Genomic DNA, 19,202 nt, shown 5'->3' with positions numbered 1-19,202 from the left:
GCCTTTTGGACCATACCTTCTGTGCCCTGTGTTTACTTCTCAGTGGCCCTATGCACTAGGTATGACCATCAAAAGAGACTCATGAATTAATCTGTTCATTCTCTTATTCAGTGATGTCTTAGATTATTGGCATAGTCAGGCAAGAGGGCTGACCAAGGCCCAGAACATAGTCTATGTTTCAGAGCTAATTGAGCCATACAAGGGATTAAATGCAAGACTGTGGTTTTATCAGCCTAGAATCCCACCTAAGCAAGACAACCAGAAGTAAACTTAGCTATTACACTTCAGTGACAAATGGTGTTTTGAGTTTACCTAATTAAAGACCCTAAAGCATTGAACATGTGTTCATAAAGCTCATAATATATATCCCTCCATTTTGAAAAGGAAGGGGAAAACTAAATGGGCAGATGCTAGTCAGTGGTTCCACATTCAAAACTTAACCTAATCAGTAAATAACTACCTTGCTCACTTTTACATTAGCCCAGAAAGTACATTAAGGATTTCATTTGTTAAAATAGTAACTTCTAATGTATTTCAATTATTTTGAAGATAATTTTTTGTCATGGTCAGTTGTAAAGGATTATTATGGAGCCAGTTCAGATGTTCCCATTAAAATATTACTGCAAGAAGCAACTCTTCTAGTCTCTGATCTCTGCAGAGTGGAAAGTTCATCTTCAACATTAATTGTTTAATTTTTCATTATTACTCAGGATATGAGAAGGGGCAATGTGTTGCTGTGAATTTTATAGAAATATGCCTCATTTTATCTCCTTCTTTGTCTCCTTAGATGTACTCCTAAGAAAATAAGAAGTATCGTTTATATGTTCCTACCCATAACGAAGTGGTTGCCAGCATACAAGTTCAAGGAATATGTGTTGGGTGACTTGGTCTCTGGCATAAGCACAGGTGTGCTTCAGCTTCCTCAAGGTCAGTAGAATGTGTTCCTTTTGTTTCCTTACCACCATCTTGTTTTTTTTCCGTTCAATTTAATCCTGGTGGCAAAATCAGATTTTATATCATTCTAGTACGTTTTGCCTGTGTAAAGGAATTCTTCATAAACGCTCATCCCTTTAGAAGCCCTGGAAATATTGGTAATAAAATGTGGTGATACTATTTTGCAGTTACATTTTAGAAACTAAATGGACATTGCTTTACATCTTGCTAAGTTACACAGTCATTCAGTGAACATGTTGCTGAGGCAGTGTCATTGTGAAGGTTCTTGACTTATTAGTTGATATTCTGATTACAATGACCATTACATACTGAATTCCTTGCATTTGTGTGATTTTTATATGTGATATATGAACTTAGGAAAATACTCATTAATTTACTATAATTTACATATGAAATAGGGATGCTTTCCTACCTTTTCTTTTGCTAAATTTTTTTTCTTCACAACATAACACATTCATTGATCTTTCTGGTTGTCCCAGAAATTTGTTTGAGACCCAAGAAAAGAATGAAAGGTGCTTATTGCCTCCACATTCTGAAGAAGGATGCCATGCCATCTATAAAAGCTATTAGTGAATGACACCAAACTCTAGTGCATCACTTCAGGATGTGTAAGGAGGCAAGAAGGTTGATATAAGATTTGGAAAAAGAATTTTCTAGAGAGGAAATTTCTGTCATCCTAAACTTAAAGTAAGGAAGGACTCCAAAGGAACCTCTCAGAACACTGGACTTGTATCCCCTGGAGTTTGTGGACACTGTTGCCTAATTCTTGCAAGAGGAGGAAAAATAGACATGTAAAAGATTGTGTTGTGAACTGCCCATGGCAGCATAATGACAAGAGTTTCCAGTGGGCACAGGTAACCAGAGTTGGCCCATTTGAAATGTACCTGCCCAAGGAGTCTGCCTACAGATGAGTGTATGCCCCTACAAGGAACCTGCAAGAGGTGTGAGGACCTGGAACTTGTAAGGGGCATTACACTGACTGAGACTGGTACAGTGGGAGTTCCTCCTTAAAAGGGGGCTTCTAAACAACCCACAAAAACACTCCATTAGAATAACAGCCAGCAATTGGGCATCAACAGCAGATTAAAATTGCACCAGTCACGTGCCCTCATCTAAATTGTGGAAGAAGATAGCAGGAAAAAACTGCATGCCCTGGCAAAGGAAAGATGACAAGAAAAACTGTCTCCCACTGGACTCTCCAAGCACAAATGTAGGATTACATGTAGGATTGGGGTGGAAGGGCAGGCAGATTTAGACAAATCAGCTTAAATTAAAATGGCTTTTTCTTGTTCATCAGAGATAAAGTACCAACAGAAAAACACATATATAACCATCTGTTTTCTAATGATCTGCCCTTTTCTCTTTCGTTTTTAATCCCACAGGTTTAGCCTTTGCAATGTTGGCAGCTGTACCTCCAGTGTTTGGCCTATACTCTTCATTTTATCCTGTTATCATGTATTGTTTTTTGGGAACCTCCAGACATATATCCATAGGTAAAGGCTTATACTCAATCTTTTAGTATGTTTCCTTCCAAGCTTTGCATTGTGCCAAAGAAAACACATGGTTGTTATTACAACATCTGTTTAGTGATAACTTTTGTTATTATATGCTAATGGGTGCTTTAGAAACATATTCTGCCCCCAGGATTTCTGGAACTCACAGCATTCTTATAGTTTTTGGGATAGTGAAAATTTACACTTGTGTAAAACAGCAATTGTTAAAATCTGGGAAATACATATTTCAGTTCTTAATACAATTCTTCCCCATCTGATCTTTCTTTTTTCTATGTTATAAAGTGGTACTGCAAGTTCCTAATTACTAAGCATGTATTGCATTTTCATCCTATTTTAGGCTCTGAATTGTACATGGTTGTTTAGGATCAGGTTTATACGGATTTCATAATGATGTTGGTGCTGCACAAGGCTGCTATCAGTTAACCAATTGCTGGTAACAAATATTCCCAAAATTTGAATCTTAAACAACAATCATTTCATTATCTCTCATCGTTCCTATGGGTCATTCCTCTAAGTGAGCTTGGTTCAAGCAGTGGAGAACCAGGGGCTGGTGCTGGAGCAGTTAGAAGAAAGCTAAATCTCTCTCTCCCTTTCCCTTTTTCTCTCTTTTCCTCACCCTCCTCTCCCACTGCTCTTCTTCCCTTCCATTTTCCTCCATCTCCTTGCTCCTCTCCCCTCCATTTCTTCTTCCTCCTGCCCTCTCTCCACATGGTCCCAGGAGTTCCCCAGGTGGTCCTAACTGGGGCTCTCTCCCATACGGGGGCTCTATCTCTCAACTAGAAGCTGCACCACCTTTGTTGCCTAGCCCCAGAAGTCACACACTTTCTTCTGTTACATTCTAGTCAGTCACAAGTCTGTTACATTCTAGTCTAGTCAGTCATTCTAGTCATTGTCTACTAGTCAGTCACAAGTCCACCCTGAGGAATTAGACTATCTCCTAAGGAGGAAATGTCAAGATTCTAGAAGAATATGTGGGATGGAAGATATCATCATGGTCATTTTTGGAGAACAGTCAGTGCACACACAGCTTGCAAAGCTTGTAAATGCACACACAGCTTGTAAGCCAGGAGCAGAATGCTTAAGGAGAGCACTGCTATTTTAGCTGGATAGTGATTTATTGACTTCAGCTGTGTCTCTTGCTGTACTAGCAACAACATCAGATACACTAAAAATGGTTTCCTTGATTAGTGCTTCATTGTTGCAGGTCCATTTGCAGTTATTAGTCTCATGATTGGTGCTGTGGCTGTGCGATTAGTACCAGATGATATAGTCATTCCGGGAGGAGTAAACACAACTAATGGTACAGAAGCAAGAGATGCCTTGAGAGTGAAAGTCGCCATGTCTGTAACCTTACTTTCAGGAATCATTCAGGTAAAACTCACAGATGGGTAGTGAGCTCATGATTATTTATTTAACAAATATCTGTTGTGTCCTCTTTCTTGGCTGGTCTACTACATAGTGGGCAGAGTCAGCCAGCAAAAATCCAGAGTCAGTGTTCATAGCACTTAGGAGCATTCAGAAAGACCAGCTTTCAAGAACACCATTTAGGAGCATTCAGGAAGACTGCATGCCTTATTTAAATTGATTTTTTTTAAATAATAATAATAAACTGATATTTATTAGTAACTTGTTTTATTTGGGTACTTTAGAGATCCCAAAAGCAAGAAAAACTCAAAACAGAATTGGTTAGTAATGGGAAAAAGCATCTTCTACTTGGTAGAAACAAGCAGTGATGTGACTAAATGTGCCCTCAGTTCCTCAGGACAGGGAAGGTCCTTGCATGGCCAGTAGTCTCTGGGACAAACTACTCCAAACTTCCAGTTGTTCTCTGTATCACCAGTGATTGATTTGTTAACTACTTACCTGTTGCACATACAAGTTTGTAGTGTTAGAAATTGGTCCAGAAAAAAAATTGTATGTTTTCTGTTGGTTACAACTTCCTGATCTATCATGTGATTTATTTGTTTCTTTGTCATTAAAAAAAATAGTTTTGCCTAGGTGTCTGTAGGTTTGGATTTGTGGCCATATATCTCACTGAGCCCCTGGTCCGTGGGTTTACCACCGCAGCAGCTGTGCATGTCTTCACCTCCATGTTAAGATACCTGTTTGGAGTTAAAACAAAGCGGTACAGTGGGATCTTTTCAGTGGTGTATGTAAGTAAACAACTTCCTGACTTACTGGTTCTGTTTTTCCTTTTTTTCTCCCTTCCTCCCCCTTCTGTATCCCTTTTGCCTTCAAGGTTTACTTTTCATTTTACCAAGATTTTCAATAATACAGAAAAGATTCAGTTATTCTAAGGTTTTTCCAAGAAGACCTCTATAAGAGGAATTAAACCATAAAGTCCCATTTTAGTAATATGTGATACTGCCTTCCTCCCAATGAATTTTTTGTTAGGTCTTTACTTCACTACTGTATCTTTACCCTGATTAGCTGAAGAGGGAGATTTTTCTTAAGACAAAATCACTCTCTTTGGGAACTAACAAATAATTTCAAGACATCTCTCTCAAAAACTGCTTACTCAAGTAGACCAAAACAAAAAAAGTAAGTAATTGTGTTAATTAACACAATCAACTAATTTAACCTACTAAAAGTGTAGGCTATTTGTACCCAGTTCAAAGAAAATATAAATTATTTGCAAGCACATAGGGGACTATAGTAATAATTGATCATGTTGAAAATGAAATTTTGAGTTCAATATTTTTTCACATAGTGCTATAGAATTAGCAATCAATAAATAAATATAGTTCCAAAATTCCATTCATTTGGAACCAAAAACATACCTCTAAATAACCAATGGATAAAGCAGAAATTTTAAAGTAATTAGAATCAAATGATAGTTAACAGATTACGTATCAAAACTTCTGAGATGTTACTAAAGCTATTCTTGGGGAAAAAAGACCTTTGCAGATTTGTGTGCCAGACACTGTGCTCGGCATAGCAATGAATAAACAGATATGGGGCCTCGCTGGTGGCGCAGTGGGTTAAGCGCAGCACTGTGAAGCTGTTCACAGGCTCTGCAGCGTGGATTCAATTCTTGGCCGGTCAGGGAGATTCCCACATGGCGCGCCAGACCTCTCCTGTCTTGCTCGCTGCTCCCCTCAGCAGTGTATTTCGGTCGTCTGCCTGTTGTGTTCCCCACTCTGTCTCTGGTGAATCCTCTCACCCTCCCATGCATCTGGCCTGTTCCCCAGCTCTTGTATAAAAATAAATAAATCTTTAAAAAAATAAATAAAAATAAACAGATATGGCCCTTGCCCTCTTGGATTTTATAGTCTGGTGGGAAGACAGACAGACAGTAAACTGTTAACTGTATAAATATGTGTTTATCTCTAAATTACATTTAGTGCTATGAAGAAAAGGTACAGGCTGCTGTGAAAGTTGAAAACCTTTAGTTTAGAGGTCCATGAAGGTCATTTTGATGAAGTAACATTTGAATCAAGTACTTCATTAATTAGAATGAAATTAGACTCTAGGAGCATTCCCTAAATAACTAAATTCTTCATTTCCCATTATTGCTGGTAACATGCTTCTTACTGTGAAATTTCCCTAAATGCCTTGTTGTAAAGGAAATAGAAAAAATAAGCACACCTAAGCATGCTCCGGGCACTGATAGGAAAGGTATGTGGCCTGGGCTTAGTGGCAAACTACTTTCTTAGGGTCTAGATGTGTACTGACTGTATTTGGGGTGCTATGACTGCAACTCTAGGATAAAATTAAGTTACTTTCTTCTCGAACTTCCAGGGCTTCTTTCTAAACTTGAGCCTCTCTTGTCTTCAGAGCCTACCCAATTCTTTTTCCATCTGTTAACAGTGATTTCTCTCTCTTTTAGCACCCAAAAACTTTTCTGTCTTTCCTTTGGATTATTTTTGCTGATATCACCTCCTCATCCATTGCTCCTGCTCAGTACTCAGCCTAAAGTTTACTGCTCTGAATTTTATAATACTCCATTGGGACATTAACAAAAACACTGCAAGACTTTGGGTGAAAATTACAACAATAAAGTTATGTGACTGAGCTAAACTGCCTCCTTATTGGTAGAGGCTACAAAGAGATTTCAGCCTGAGAACTTTTTACTAGAAATGTCCAATAACAGGATGGCTGGTGTGAATCAGTGCACTGGAGTGACTTTGTCTACTTTGGGGGCTATTTCTTGATGTAACATCCAGTATTCACTGTGTTACAGAGTACAGTTGCTGTGTTGCAGAATGTTAAAAACCTCAACGTGTGTTCCCTAGGCGTCGGGCTGATGGTTTTTGGTTTGCTATTGGGTGGCAAGGAGTTTAACGAGAGATTTAAAGAAAAATTGCCGGCACCCATTCCTTTAGAGTTCTTTGCGGTAAGTCAGCTTTTGACTTGGCTATTTCTGTCAGGGGTTCAAAAGTGGACAGGGGAGGCACAGGGAACTAGACCTTTTATGCTCTCATTCGGCCAAGAGGAGGTTAGAATTTGTCAAGGGGGACTTTCACAAATACACTGACAAAACCCAAAATTGTTAAAAAATAGACATGGATTATTTTTAAAATATAGGTGAAGGTGGTCCATAAAAACATTGAAATTATCTCTAAGCGATTAAAGCATAGGGCTAGGTTATTTTTTATATTTCATGATTGGTGAACATTAATGTAGACTTTCAAAGTGTACATGACTATTTAGTAACTGCACTGAATACTGAAAGTTGCTGATTGACAAGTATATATTGGTTGCTAGAATTTCTTCAACTGCAGTTTCAGAAATTAAGGTAAGCAACTGCTTTTTATTTTTTAAAGATTTATTTATGCATACAAGAACTGGGGTATAGGCCATAGGTGCGTGGAGTGAGAGGATTCACCAGAGACAGAGTGGGGAACAGAACTGGCAGATTGACTAAAATACACTGCTGAGGGGAGCAGCGGGTGAGTCAGGAGAGGTGTGCTGCGCCATGTGGGTTACCTCCCTGGCTGGGGATTGAACTTGTGCTACAGTGGCTGCGGATTGCTTCATAGGTTGCGTCTTAACCCTTGCACCACCAGGGAGGCCCTGGTACCTGCTTTTTATCCACCATAGCCACTGAACACCCATTTTGCAAAGATATGGTATGATGGAAAATAAGATAGTAGGAACTGATGTTGAAACTGTGAACTACCTCCAACTAGAAGTTTGCAGAATATGACAGATGTCACTATCTCCCTTGAAAGTTATAGCCCAGTATCCTGGTAAGTTTCCCTGGGCTGCATAATTTGGAAACCAGAGTATAGAGATCTGTCTGATCCACATGTGGCAAAAATTTTCTGCCATAAAAATAACCAGCTGGTGGGGAAAAAAGTAAACATTGTTTTAAAATGAACAATGATGTAAAATATATGTAAATAAATTAATTTTAAAAAATAACCAGCTGGTATAGATCATGGTGAAGACAGTCCCTTTGATCTTTTTCCTTGCTTTGGTGTTGTCTGCATCCCAACAGGACTATCTCTAGCAGTTTCAAAACCTGCTGTCTCACTGGGTTCCTGTTTCCTCTTGGAGAACAACAAGAGGCTCCCAGCTTCTTTGCCATGCATGCAAAGCTAACCCTAAATATGAAGTAAATGGTGAAGTTTGCCTTTCCTGGCTGTGTTACTGGTACTGTCCATTTTCCAGATTCCCTTTACATAGCCCTTCATGTTTCCCAGGAGGATGGCTCTCCAGGTTTCATCCTGGAAAGTATGATAACAGTGCTCCTCAGAGCAAGAGAGAGAGAGAACTCATACTGGGAAGTTTGGAACAGAGTCTTTATGACTACCTTTAAACATAAAATTTCTTATTTATAATAAATATTTTTGAGTTTAAAGCCTATCTCATCTGTTTGTGTTGGTAGGCAAACAACAGTTTAAATTATTTACCACTGCATAAAGCAGATGCCCCAGAAAATTAAGCCATATTTATCCTGTGGGTGTGAATGTTCTGGGCATTCCCCCAGTTTGATTTGTACAATAAATGCAATTAAAGGTGACAAATGTAATTGTGACCAACAAAAATAGGGCATTTCATCAAAAGAGCCAGAAGCAACCATGCTCTTGATTTCTGATAATAAGCTCACCTTATTATCGGTTCCCTGCCACAGCTGCTACTGAAAGCCTGGCTCCCTTTCCTGGCAAGCCCTAATTTCTTCTCTTGTAAATAAGTCACTCAAGAAAGTTCTATAGTAATAGTTCTTGGGATGAAAAGAACTGCTGCCTCTCCTGTTATTTTTCTCTTCTTATAATTCAGTAAGGACTGCACTTAATACACCAGCTAAACCTATGCCCTAAAAACCCAGGTAGCCTTATGTATAGTGACATTCTGACCTTACGTACAGTTTCACCCTGACCCTGTACCTGTTGTGGAGTGGAGAGATCTGTAACCACACTGGGTGCTGCTGTCCTGAAAACAGGGTCAATAGGAAGACTGTGAATCCAAACGTATTTCATAATGATACATTGTCATTATACCAGCACACAATCCACATTTCAGTATCCTTTGCTCACACCATCTTGGCCAGAAACTATTTCATCTGCCCCAAATGCAAAGCCAACCCCTGAAAGGTCGAATGGACTCCTTCTGTTGCAGTCAACTAACTGAACACCTCAGCATGGAACACAAGAAAGCAAGGAGTAAAGAATTCCAGGCCACAAGGGAAACTGTAGAGACCATTTACATTTTGTGGGGTAGAGACATTTAAAAGAAGCTAGAGTTGCTGGAAGCTAACTACAGTTTTTCTGTTCTAATACTGAATGTTAACAGGGAGAATAGACTTGGTTTGGCTAACATTCTTTGAAGCTCATTTTTATGGTGTTTGAATTTTCATTTACAAAGGTACATTTGGATTTGTGTCTGTTTCAGGTGGTGATGGGAACTAGCATTTCAGCTGGCTTTAACTTGAAAGAATCATACAGTGTGGATGTCGTTGGCACACTTCCTCTGGGGTAGGAAAATAGTTTTATTTTAAATAATAGTGTGACTTGAATAATCAGTGTATCTATTATTGTTTCTGATTTCTGCAATGAAAAGTAACCTTTTTTTTCCTCTATGAAATAGTTGAAAATTCAGGGTATTTTTTTCTGGCATGTGTGGGTTTTTTTATTGTGGTAAAATATATATATGTAACATAACATTTACCATATTGTTCTTTGGAAGTGCACACTTTGTGTTAAGTGTATTTTCGTTGTTATGAAACAGATCTTAAGAACTTCTTTGTGTAGCAAAATGAAAACTATGCCCATTAAACAACTCCCCATTCTCCCCTCACCCAGTCTCTGGTGACCACCATTCTGCTTTTTGTCTCTTTCAGTTTGACTAAGTAGCCTTGTTAACTGGAATCATTTACAATATTTGTCTTTCTGTGATTGGGTTATTTCACTGAATATAATATCCCTAAGGTTGATCCATGTTATATGTAGCATATGACAGAAATTTCCTTCCTTTTTAAAGCTGAATCAAATTCCACTGTATGTATATATCAAAATTTGTTTATCCATTTATCCACCAGTAGACATTGGGTTGCTCTTAACCTCTTAACTATTGTGACTAGTGCTGTTATGAATGTGGATATGTGCCTATCTCTCTGGGCTCTACATTCAGTTCTTTTAGATAATTACCCAGAGGTGGGATGCTAGAACATATGGCATTTCTATTTTTAATTTTTTGAGAAATTTCCATATTGTTTTCCATAGTGGCTGCACCATTTTACAATCTTGCAGACAGTGGCATGTGGTTTAGTTTCCTGTTGTTTGGGTGGTACAGATTTTTTAAAAATCTCTCCTTGGGTAGCATAAGAGTTATGAGCAAAGAACCCTGAATCTAGCCCACCACTTACTAGCTATGTGACGTTAAGTGAGTCACTTACTACTAAAAGCCTCAGTTCCCTCTCCTGCCAGGTAAGCTTGGTAATTAATACCTACCTCATGGTGGTTGTGAGAGCTGCAGGAAATAATGCAGCTCCAGTAGTTCCCGACTAACAGGTAAGCAGTTATCCATGTTCACGGAAAGTTCTGTGGCTCATTATTTCAGTCAGTTTTCTAGTTTCAAACCATATATAATCTTCATCTATATCATCTAGCTCTACTTTTTAATTTTTTTTTTTAATATTTGAAAGAGCAAGAGTGACTACAGTTTCTCCTGGTCTTCTTATGTCCCTCTGTGACACTCTCTGGCTGTCACTCTATCTCTCGCTGGGTGTTTCTGTCTTTCTATGTCATGTAATATCTCTTATCTTTCATTCAACACCCTTTTCTCTATTACCCAAAGAATGGAGTCAGCCATTTGCCCAGATGTTGAATATTAACAGACCTTGGCATGTTCCATCAAGCCTTGCCTCTATTCCCATCTAAAAATCTTCTGGAGAGCAGAGGGATCATTGCTTGCTCTTTGAGCCATATTCACCTATGGAGGAATGTTGAAGGAGTAATCTGGCCTTCTACTTCAAAACAATAAATTTTTATAATGATTCCATGGAAAGTATATATAACAGGTAACATCACTTGCCTTTCTATTCAGACTTAAAATTTATGAGATAGTTTTATACTCATCATCTCAGTTGATACTCAGAATAACACTATTGAGGTATATGTTGCCCCATTTTACAGATGAGAAAGTTCATTTAGTCTCATTTATTCAGCATGTGTTTATTAAATAGCCGTTATATGCCAGGTACACAGCAGTTAGTCATACAAGTAGAAAAAGTCTTTGCTGTTATGGAGCTTATATTCTATGAGAAGACAGTCAGTCAGTACACCAGTAAGCAAATACAGGTGCTATAAAAGGAAGCCAGGTAAGGGACAGCAGGGGCTGGAGTTGCTGTTGTAGGCAGAAAGTATCAGAGAAGGTGACATTTGAGAGGTGTAAGTGAGGTTAGTGATTCACCAGCTATTCCCAGCCTGGACCCAAAACTCAGTCTTCTGATACTCGGTTGTGTGCTCTTTCTATTACCTCAACTTGGGTTTCTAACATGATCAGTCATTTGATAAACATGTCCTTGACTGGATCTGATGGATAACCCTGTTCAATAACTAATCAAAAATAGATTTCTCCTTTTAAAAATTCGCATTTCTGCCTAATACCTTCCTTTCCTTACTTCATTACACTCAGAGGTGATGCTTTCCCTCTATATGTGCGAGGTGAACATTTCTTTTAATTAAAAACATTTTACCTTTCTGGAATTTGGCTATCCAGAAACACTATTTCTGGAACTTTGCCAAAACAAAGCAGATAACAAGTAATGCTTACCTACTATCTCTGTATTACTGAATAACAAACTGCTGCAAAATAGTGGCTTCAAATGACATACGTTTATTTGCTCACAAGTAAATAGTTGGACTTACCCAGGTGGTGATTCTGCTGGTTTCATCAGAGTGTCTCATGCAGTAAAGATGTCTGAAACTGTGAGTGGTCCTGCAAGATCCAAGTGGGCATCACTCAATTGTCTGACATCTCAGCTTGAGGACTGGAGCAGCTGAGAGCTGACTGTAGGACAGCCAGCCCTCTTTACTGGTTGTCCTCAGGACAAGAAAGGAAAGCAGAAGCAGCCGGGCCTTTTGAGGCATTCGTACAACTTCACTTCTACCCCATCTGTTGGTTAAAGAAAATCAAAGATCAGCCCAGATTCAACAGGAAGGAAAATAGGAACAGCAGAAGAGTGGGGGGGATGGTTGGTGGTCCTGTTTGAAGGCAGACTGCCACACTTGTAGATACAGATACTAGACAGTGTCCAGAAAGTGACAGTTGACTGTTAAAGATCCAGGTTGTAGTAGTATATCCTGTTTCTTATTTCTTGGTTTGATTTCCTTAACTCAATCAAAATGCACCCTTTTCTCATATTCCTCAGACCCCAACCTGATGCTGGACCTTTCCTCTCAGTTAAATGCTTAGACAGCAAAGTACAAGGTAACGATAAGTTTTATAGTCAGAATTTCTGGTTTGATTCCCTGTTTCAGCTTGTATAGATCACTTAATGTCTGTGGGCATCTACTTTCCATCTATATGTTGTTATATATGGCACCTGTCTAATGGGATTGTTGTGAGGACAAATGAAATACCATATTCAAGCATGTAGCTCATAAACTAAGCTTAGTATATCTGTTAACTTCCTTTCCTTTCTCCCCTCCCCTTCCCTTAGCCCAGAATTTGAGCATCACTTTGTCATCATGCTATGACATAGTAAGAGAAATAGGCACAGGGAGGTGAGTTCTTTGTGGTCCTTATTGTATACATAGTAGATGAGCTGTTTGATTTTGGACAAGTTGTTTAACCTTACTATGCCTTAGTTTCCTCATCTGTAATATGGGGATGATAATGATGCCTACCTCACAGGGCTATTGGAGATAAACAGTCACATCACTTGGCACAGAAGGGGCACAATAAACAATCATTACTGTAATGATAATTAATACTGTGCATTAACTAATTGGTGTTATTATTATTATGCCCAATGTATAATGCAGATTGGAGCATATTTGAAAACCTCTGTTGGTCCTTTCCCCATACCACTCTAGGGACCCTCTCTTCTGTTCCTTTAGGGAAAAAGTTTCAAACCATAGAAGGAACCCAAAAAACTGAGTTTCCCATTGTGAGACTCCAGGAATCACACTTCTGGCCCCTTCGGGTTCCCAGGATTCTCAGGTAAGACCCAAGCAATAAAATCTTCTGCTGCTCCTTCCCATATTAGAAACTCAAGGGATCACAGGAAGAATTAAAGAACTGAACCCTACCTGAAACTACAGGGGAGAGCAGTGAGTACCTACTGTTGCTCATACACTAATTCTCTGGTAAGGTAGCCCTTGTCAACACTCTCTTTGCCCATAGTCTTTGGTTCAAATTTTTTTTTAATTAATTTATTTATTTATACAAGCACTGTGTACAGTCAGAAGCACGGAAAGGTGAGAGAATTCACCAGAGCCAGAACGGGGAGCAGAGCAGGCAGACTGACGAAGTACACTGCTGAAGGGAGCAGCGGGCGTGCCAGGAGAGGTCTGCGCACCATATGGGACCCTTGCTGGTGGCCAGGGATTGAACTGGCGCTGCAGAGGCTGCGGGCAGCTTCGCAGCCCAGCGCTCAACCGCTGCTCCCCCAGGGGAGGCCCGGTTCAAATGTCTCATGGCACCTGGGCACTTCGCTGACCCTCTCTTCTTCCTGTCCTGTCTTAGTTACACCTACCATTTGGGGTGCCGTTAGGTATGATGAATAAGGTATGAGGTTACTCATTTTCTAAACAAAATGGCATCTAACCCCTGCTTGATAACACAATTGTTAGAAAACCAGCACTCTGAAGGAGGAGCATGGAAAAAACCTCTGGATGAAGGAGAGCCTTCCTGTTTGACAAACCAAAGCAAACAAGCATCCAATGTTGTTGGCTCATTTGCATATAACACCCCTCTAAAGTGCTTCCTCTAGTTGCATTTTTTTCCCAGTGGTCACACCATCAGACTAAAGTCAAGTTGACCTTCCAGGCTGCTGCCTCCAGCCAATCCAGACACCAGCCTCTTCCACCTTGTGTATGTGGATGCCATTGCTATAGCCATCGTTGGGTTTTCCGTGACCATCTCAATGGCCAAGACCTTGGCAACTAAACATGGCTACCAGGTTGATGGCAATCAGGTAAAAATCAGTTTCCTGGAGATATTTCTTAGTAATACAGTCTTCATGCTCTGTTTTGGAAGACAAATGAACTAGATCTCATGGTCTTAGTCGAAAACTTTTAGTTTTAGGATGGATGTGTTGAAGCCTATATTTATTCAACATTGTAAGTTTTTAAGATTTATGTGCATGAAATCAGAATCCTGAAGTTCAGGATTCTGAACTACCTCATGGACAGGACTCCAGCTAGAAAGGTGAAATCTACAATCTGAGGCTTGAAGTTTGCCAGACTCCTTTACTTGCTATCCCCGTTTTTAATGCTCACAGACTGAGAATAAAATGTCTTTCCAGAACCATTTTTTCTCTACAGGAAGTCTTTTCTTTGTTCATTGAGCTTTTAGTGTATCATTCAAACCACAATATTCTCTTTGCTACCCTTTTTTATAACCGATAGATAGGGTGTTTAATGCAATTACCGTGAGCTATAATTTTGGCAAGACAATATCAAAACATGCTTTATATTTGTTAGAGGAGACTAGATGTTCTACATTCATAAAAGACACTCTGATACAACTAGGAAGACTTGGAGTAGCCTGAGAGCAGGGCTCACTCACTGTCCCAGGAGGGCACTGGCATGTACTCATTGGTGACCAAGACCCCTGGCATTTGAAAGGTGCCAATAGTCCACCAATAACTTCCCCTTAAACAGAAAAAATGTTTTGTCCCTTTTGCTGCAGATTTCTTTTTCTTTTATTTTTCTTTATTTTTTTAAGATTTATTTATTTATACAAGAACTGGGGTACAGATCAGAGGCATGGGAGGGTGAGAGAATTCACCAGAGACAGAGTGGGGAGCAGGACAGGCAGACGAACCAAAGACACTGCTGAGGGGAGCAGCGGGTGAGGTAGGAGAGGTCTGCCGCGCCATATGGGATTCTCCTGGCCAGCCGGGAATTGAACCCACACTGCAGAGGCTGCAGACAGCTTCACAGCACAGAGTGGCACTCAACCCACTGTGCCACTGGCGAGGCCCCTTTTTCTTTTTTAAGGGCATTATTTGTGTAAAGATTGTGGGAAGCAGAGAGCTGAGTGGTAAATGCAGCATTTATCTACAACAATGAAGATTCAAACTGTTTTTTCTCCACCTTAAATTATACAATAATTCCTGTTTTTTATTCATGCCAAACAAATTCCTATATTTGAAAAGAGAATAGTGACAATCTATACAACTGGAAAAGTGTATTCAATGAGCCATTGTCTCTTTGCTTCCTGAGGAATAACTGATCTCTTTTGTGCTTTGTTTCCATATGGGAAAGGAACTCATTGCTCTAGGACTGTGCAATTCTATTGGCTCACTCTTCCAGACTTTTTCAATTTCATGTTCCTTGTCTCGAAGCCTTGTTCAGGAGGGAACTGGAGGGAAGACTCAGGTATGTATACAACTGGTCTGTAAGGAGTAGAGACTTGGGGAATTAAACTTTAATCCCTTTATTCCATTCTTAATGCTGAAATCTGCACTGCCTGAAGATCCATGCTCCAGTGAGCCATGTGGTAAATCAGAGAAAGGCATGATTGGTTGAAGTGAATTGCAAGGAACTGAAACTGTATGAAAGAGGCATATCCTCCAATTATATTGGGGAATTATACAACACTCCCTGTGACCAGTAAACTTCAAAGTTCATCATAGGATATTGTCATGAAAACCTGAGACTGGGTATGGCCAGGATGCCAGCACTATCGAATAGAACTTTCTGCAATGAGGAAAATATTCAATATTTACACCATCCAATATGGTAGCCACTAGCAGCATAGGGCTCTTAGGCTTGCGAAATGTGGCTAGTGCAAACAAATATACAAAATAAAATAACTTTAATTTTTAAAAAATATAGCTTCATGTGGCCAGTGGCTACCACACTGGACAGCAGTCTTATCTGAACTTTTCTGACTCTTGAGGGTTTCAGGTCAGCACTAAACATCTCTCTTCCATACCTGCAGCCAAGGCATTTCAGTCAGGATATTGAAGTGTTTCAACTTTTGTTTAAAAACTTTTAAGAAGGGGGCCTCCCCGGTGGCGCAGCGGTTGAGCGCTGGGTTGCGAAGCTGCCCGCAGCCTCTGCGGCGCCGGTTCGATCCCCGGCTGCTCCCCAGCCACCGGAGGAGGGTCCCACATGGCGCGCAGACCTCTCCTGCCGCCCGCTGCTCCCCTCAGCAGTGTACCTCGGTCCTTCTGCCTGCTCTGCTCTCCGCTCTGGCTCTGGTGAATTCTCTCACCCTCCCGCGCTTCTGACTGTACCCAGTGCATGTATAAAAAAAACGAAACAAACGAACAAACAAACAAATAAATAAATAAAACATGCCTCTATAAAAGAAAAAAATAAATAAATAAAAAAAATAAAAACTTTTAAGAGGAAACAAAACTTCAGAAAGGGTGCGGAAAGTCGTAGAGGCTTATGTAAAGATTTGGGTGACTATTGGAATCCATATTTTCTTTCTTTTTTTTAAAGGTTTATTTTATTTATGCATACAAGAACTGGGGTATACACCAGAGGTATGGGGGGGAGGTGAGAGAATTCACCAGAGACAGAGCAGGGAGCAAAACAGGCAGACGAACTAAAGACACTGCTGAGGGGAGCAGCAGGCGAGTCAGGAGAGGTCTGCTGCACCATGTGGGTTAGCTCCCTGGTTGGGGATCAAACCCATGAGGATCAAATTCATGCCATAGTGGCTGGTGATAGCTTGATAGCACTGAGACTTTAACCCCTGTGCCACCAGGGAAGCTCGGAATCCATAGTTTCTTGATCTTCCCACAGTGATAATCAGAATACCCAGTTATGCTCCTCCAATTAATCAAGTCTTTTAAAGCCCCTTCCATGTGTCTTTTCTCATTCAGCTTGCAGGATGTTTGGCCTCGTTAATGATTCTGCTGGTCATATTAGCCACCGGATTCCTTTTTGAATCATTACCCCAGGTGTGTAGCTTGGACTTGATAAGAGGTTTTTCCATGTATAGAGATTTTGTTTATGTTTTTGTGGCTATCTCATGATTTTTTCATGTAATACTAGTAGGGTGGTATAAGAAAGGGCCAAGGCTAGGACCACATCCTGCTCCACAGTCTACCAGCAGCTGCCCCAAAAGGGCCTTGGGAAAGCCATCTCAACATCCCTGGGTCTGTTTCTTTATTTGTAAAGTGGGGGTTTGAACTAGCTGATCTCCAAGGCCTCTTCTCTCTTTGATCTGCTATGACTTTATACTTCCATTAAAAAATCTGAGATGACCTACATACATAAGACATTTGCTTATTGACATATTTATTATAGTACATATCAGAAACAATTTAGGATAGAGACAATCATAATGTAGGAAGATGAAGTAATTCCTGAGTACCAAGTTTAATTCTGAACTGCTTGACCACCATGCAGGTTTGCTACTAGGATATAAGTTTGGTTTTCCAAGGCCCATTTTAGCTAACCAAGTCCTGAAAATCCAGGTGTTCATGGCTCCTAATGTACCATCATTACCACACAGGAAGTGAGAATGGAGAGGCATGGGGAGGGGAGCAGGAAACAGTGAGGAGCCAGCAAATGGGGCTCTTTGGACACAAGAGGAGGGGCATGTACGGATGTTCTGTGTTTCAGGCTGTGCTGTCGGCCATTGTGATCGTCAACCTGAAAGGAATGTTCATGCAATTCTCTGATCTCCCCTTTTTCTGGAGAACCAGCAAAATAGAGCTAGTAAGTAAAAAAGGTGATTGTTAGGTGAATATGTCATAGCAACACATTGATTTCTGCTGATAAATATATGAGAAAGATGAGTTAGTGGTTAGTTATCATATGCAGTATCCAATTAGACATGTAAACGTAGCTTTGTGCATGTGAGTTTAACTCTTAGGCAATTTTTAACAGGATTCTCCATGAAGCTTTCTGTCTTTTGCTTAGACCATCTGGCTGACTACTTTTGTTTCCTCTTTGTTCCTGGGATTGGACTATGGTTTGATTACAGCTGTGATCATTGCACTGTTGACTGTGATTTACAGGACACAGAGGTAAGCGCACAGATTGGGTTGGGTGTGAGGATCTCACCTGAGATTACAATGTGGACTTTAAATACAGGCCGAAGCTTGAAGTGGCAAAGGTGGAGCCCTTTGGTTATTTCTAATCAACTGAAAGGGAACTGAAGACTCATGTGTCCTGTTAACTAAACAAATGCCAAATAAAAAATTCAGTAAAACCTTGCCAGATGCTCTATTATGTCACAGTATTATACTTCCACCAATGACTTTGTTTAAAAGAGCCTAATTTCCTTCATTGTTCTTGCCATTTGGGATCCAGTGGTACATAGACTTACTTAGGCTTTTCTAAATGAACAGTATGTTCTTGCAACTTGCTTTGGTGCTGGGTGTCAATATGGGTTTTGATGACTCTGATGCCATGTTATCATACATGTCATTTAAACATTACTGCTTATCATCTCTTCTCCCTAGTAGGAAACTGAGGAAGGTATAGAGTAACTTTTTAAAAAATACTGCATTCATGATAAATTAAGAAATTACCATTAAAAAAAGACATTCATGATAATCACCATAAAAAAAGAAACATTGTGTTTATATAGAAATTGCCTAACTTTAGAGTCAGCACCTCTGGGCTCAAGTCTGGCTGCAGCCCTTATAAACTGACTAGTCTCTCAGAGCCTCATTCTCTGCATTTACATAATGGGACTAATACTTGCTACCTCAATGAGTTGCAGTAAGGTCCAAATGAGAATAATTTTTGCAAAGAGCCTTGTACTGTGTCCCGCCCACACTATTCACCCAATAAGAAAATGATATTAGTCTGGTTTTGCTGTAATTGCAAATCACATGATGATTCTTAAAATTTTGACTGTGGTATGTTGTAAGCTACTTAATGGGGATGTTGATATTTACCTGCAGCATGATGAAATGTACCCCATTTTCCAGAGTAAAGTGAGCATTTTCCTCATAAAAAATGTTGCAAATGTTAATGTTTTTTGTCGCAATAATGTTTGTCACCCTTAATTACATGTGGGAGTCTAATTTGAATCAGATTGTCCTAATAAGAGGAATCAGGGTTCTCAAAAATGTTTAAAATCTATTCAAATCAAATTTAGGAAAACAATATAAATTTTAGATTTTTATTTTCTCCCCATGTCCTC

At 39.8% G+C, this 19,202-nt stretch overlaps 1 protein-coding gene across 9 annotated transcripts in view; it reads left to right on the top strand.

The window, feature by feature from the left end:
- The window catches only part of SLC26A5 (solute carrier family 26 member 5), a 59,073-nt gene that overhangs the window by 17,532 nt on the left and 22,339 nt on the right, over positions 1 to 19,202 (top strand). For 4 of the 9 annotated variants that reach the window (XM_054692517.1, XM_037511212.2, XM_054692516.1 and 1 more), the window contains exons 4-14: positions 788 to 927; positions 2,337 to 2,447; positions 3,673 to 3,839; positions 4,457 to 4,621; positions 6,652 to 6,804; positions 9,306 to 9,388; positions 13,908 to 14,055; positions 15,350 to 15,463; positions 16,924 to 17,001; positions 17,669 to 17,764; positions 17,969 to 18,075. In XM_054692517.1, coding sequence (XP_054548492.1) covers positions 788 to 927; positions 2,337 to 2,447; positions 3,673 to 3,839; positions 4,457 to 4,621; positions 6,652 to 6,804; positions 9,306 to 9,388; positions 13,908 to 14,055; positions 15,350 to 15,463; positions 16,924 to 17,001; positions 17,669 to 17,764; positions 17,969 to 18,075 — 1,362 coding nt within the window. Of the gene's footprint in view, positions 1 to 787; positions 928 to 2,336; positions 2,448 to 3,672; positions 3,840 to 4,456; positions 4,622 to 6,651; positions 6,805 to 9,305; positions 9,389 to 12,285; positions 12,345 to 12,576; positions 12,641 to 12,976; positions 13,190 to 13,907; positions 14,056 to 15,349; positions 15,464 to 16,923; positions 17,002 to 17,668; positions 17,765 to 17,935; positions 18,076 to 19,202 lie in introns of those variants that run through there. The other 5 variants (XM_037511245.2, XR_005125178.1, XM_037511230.2 and 2 more) reach the window with 5 other exon arrangements.

The sequence above is a fragment of the Talpa occidentalis genome, unplaced genomic scaffold, assembly GCF_014898055.3.
Source record: "Talpa occidentalis isolate TD23 unplaced genomic scaffold, MPIMG_talOcc4v2.1, whole genome shotgun sequence".
NCBI classification, from domain to species: domain Eukaryota; kingdom Metazoa; phylum Chordata; class Mammalia; order Eulipotyphla; family Talpidae; genus Talpa; species Talpa occidentalis.
Note: the sequence above shows the minus strand (reverse complement) of the source record. Positions and strands in the feature narration are given on the sequence as shown.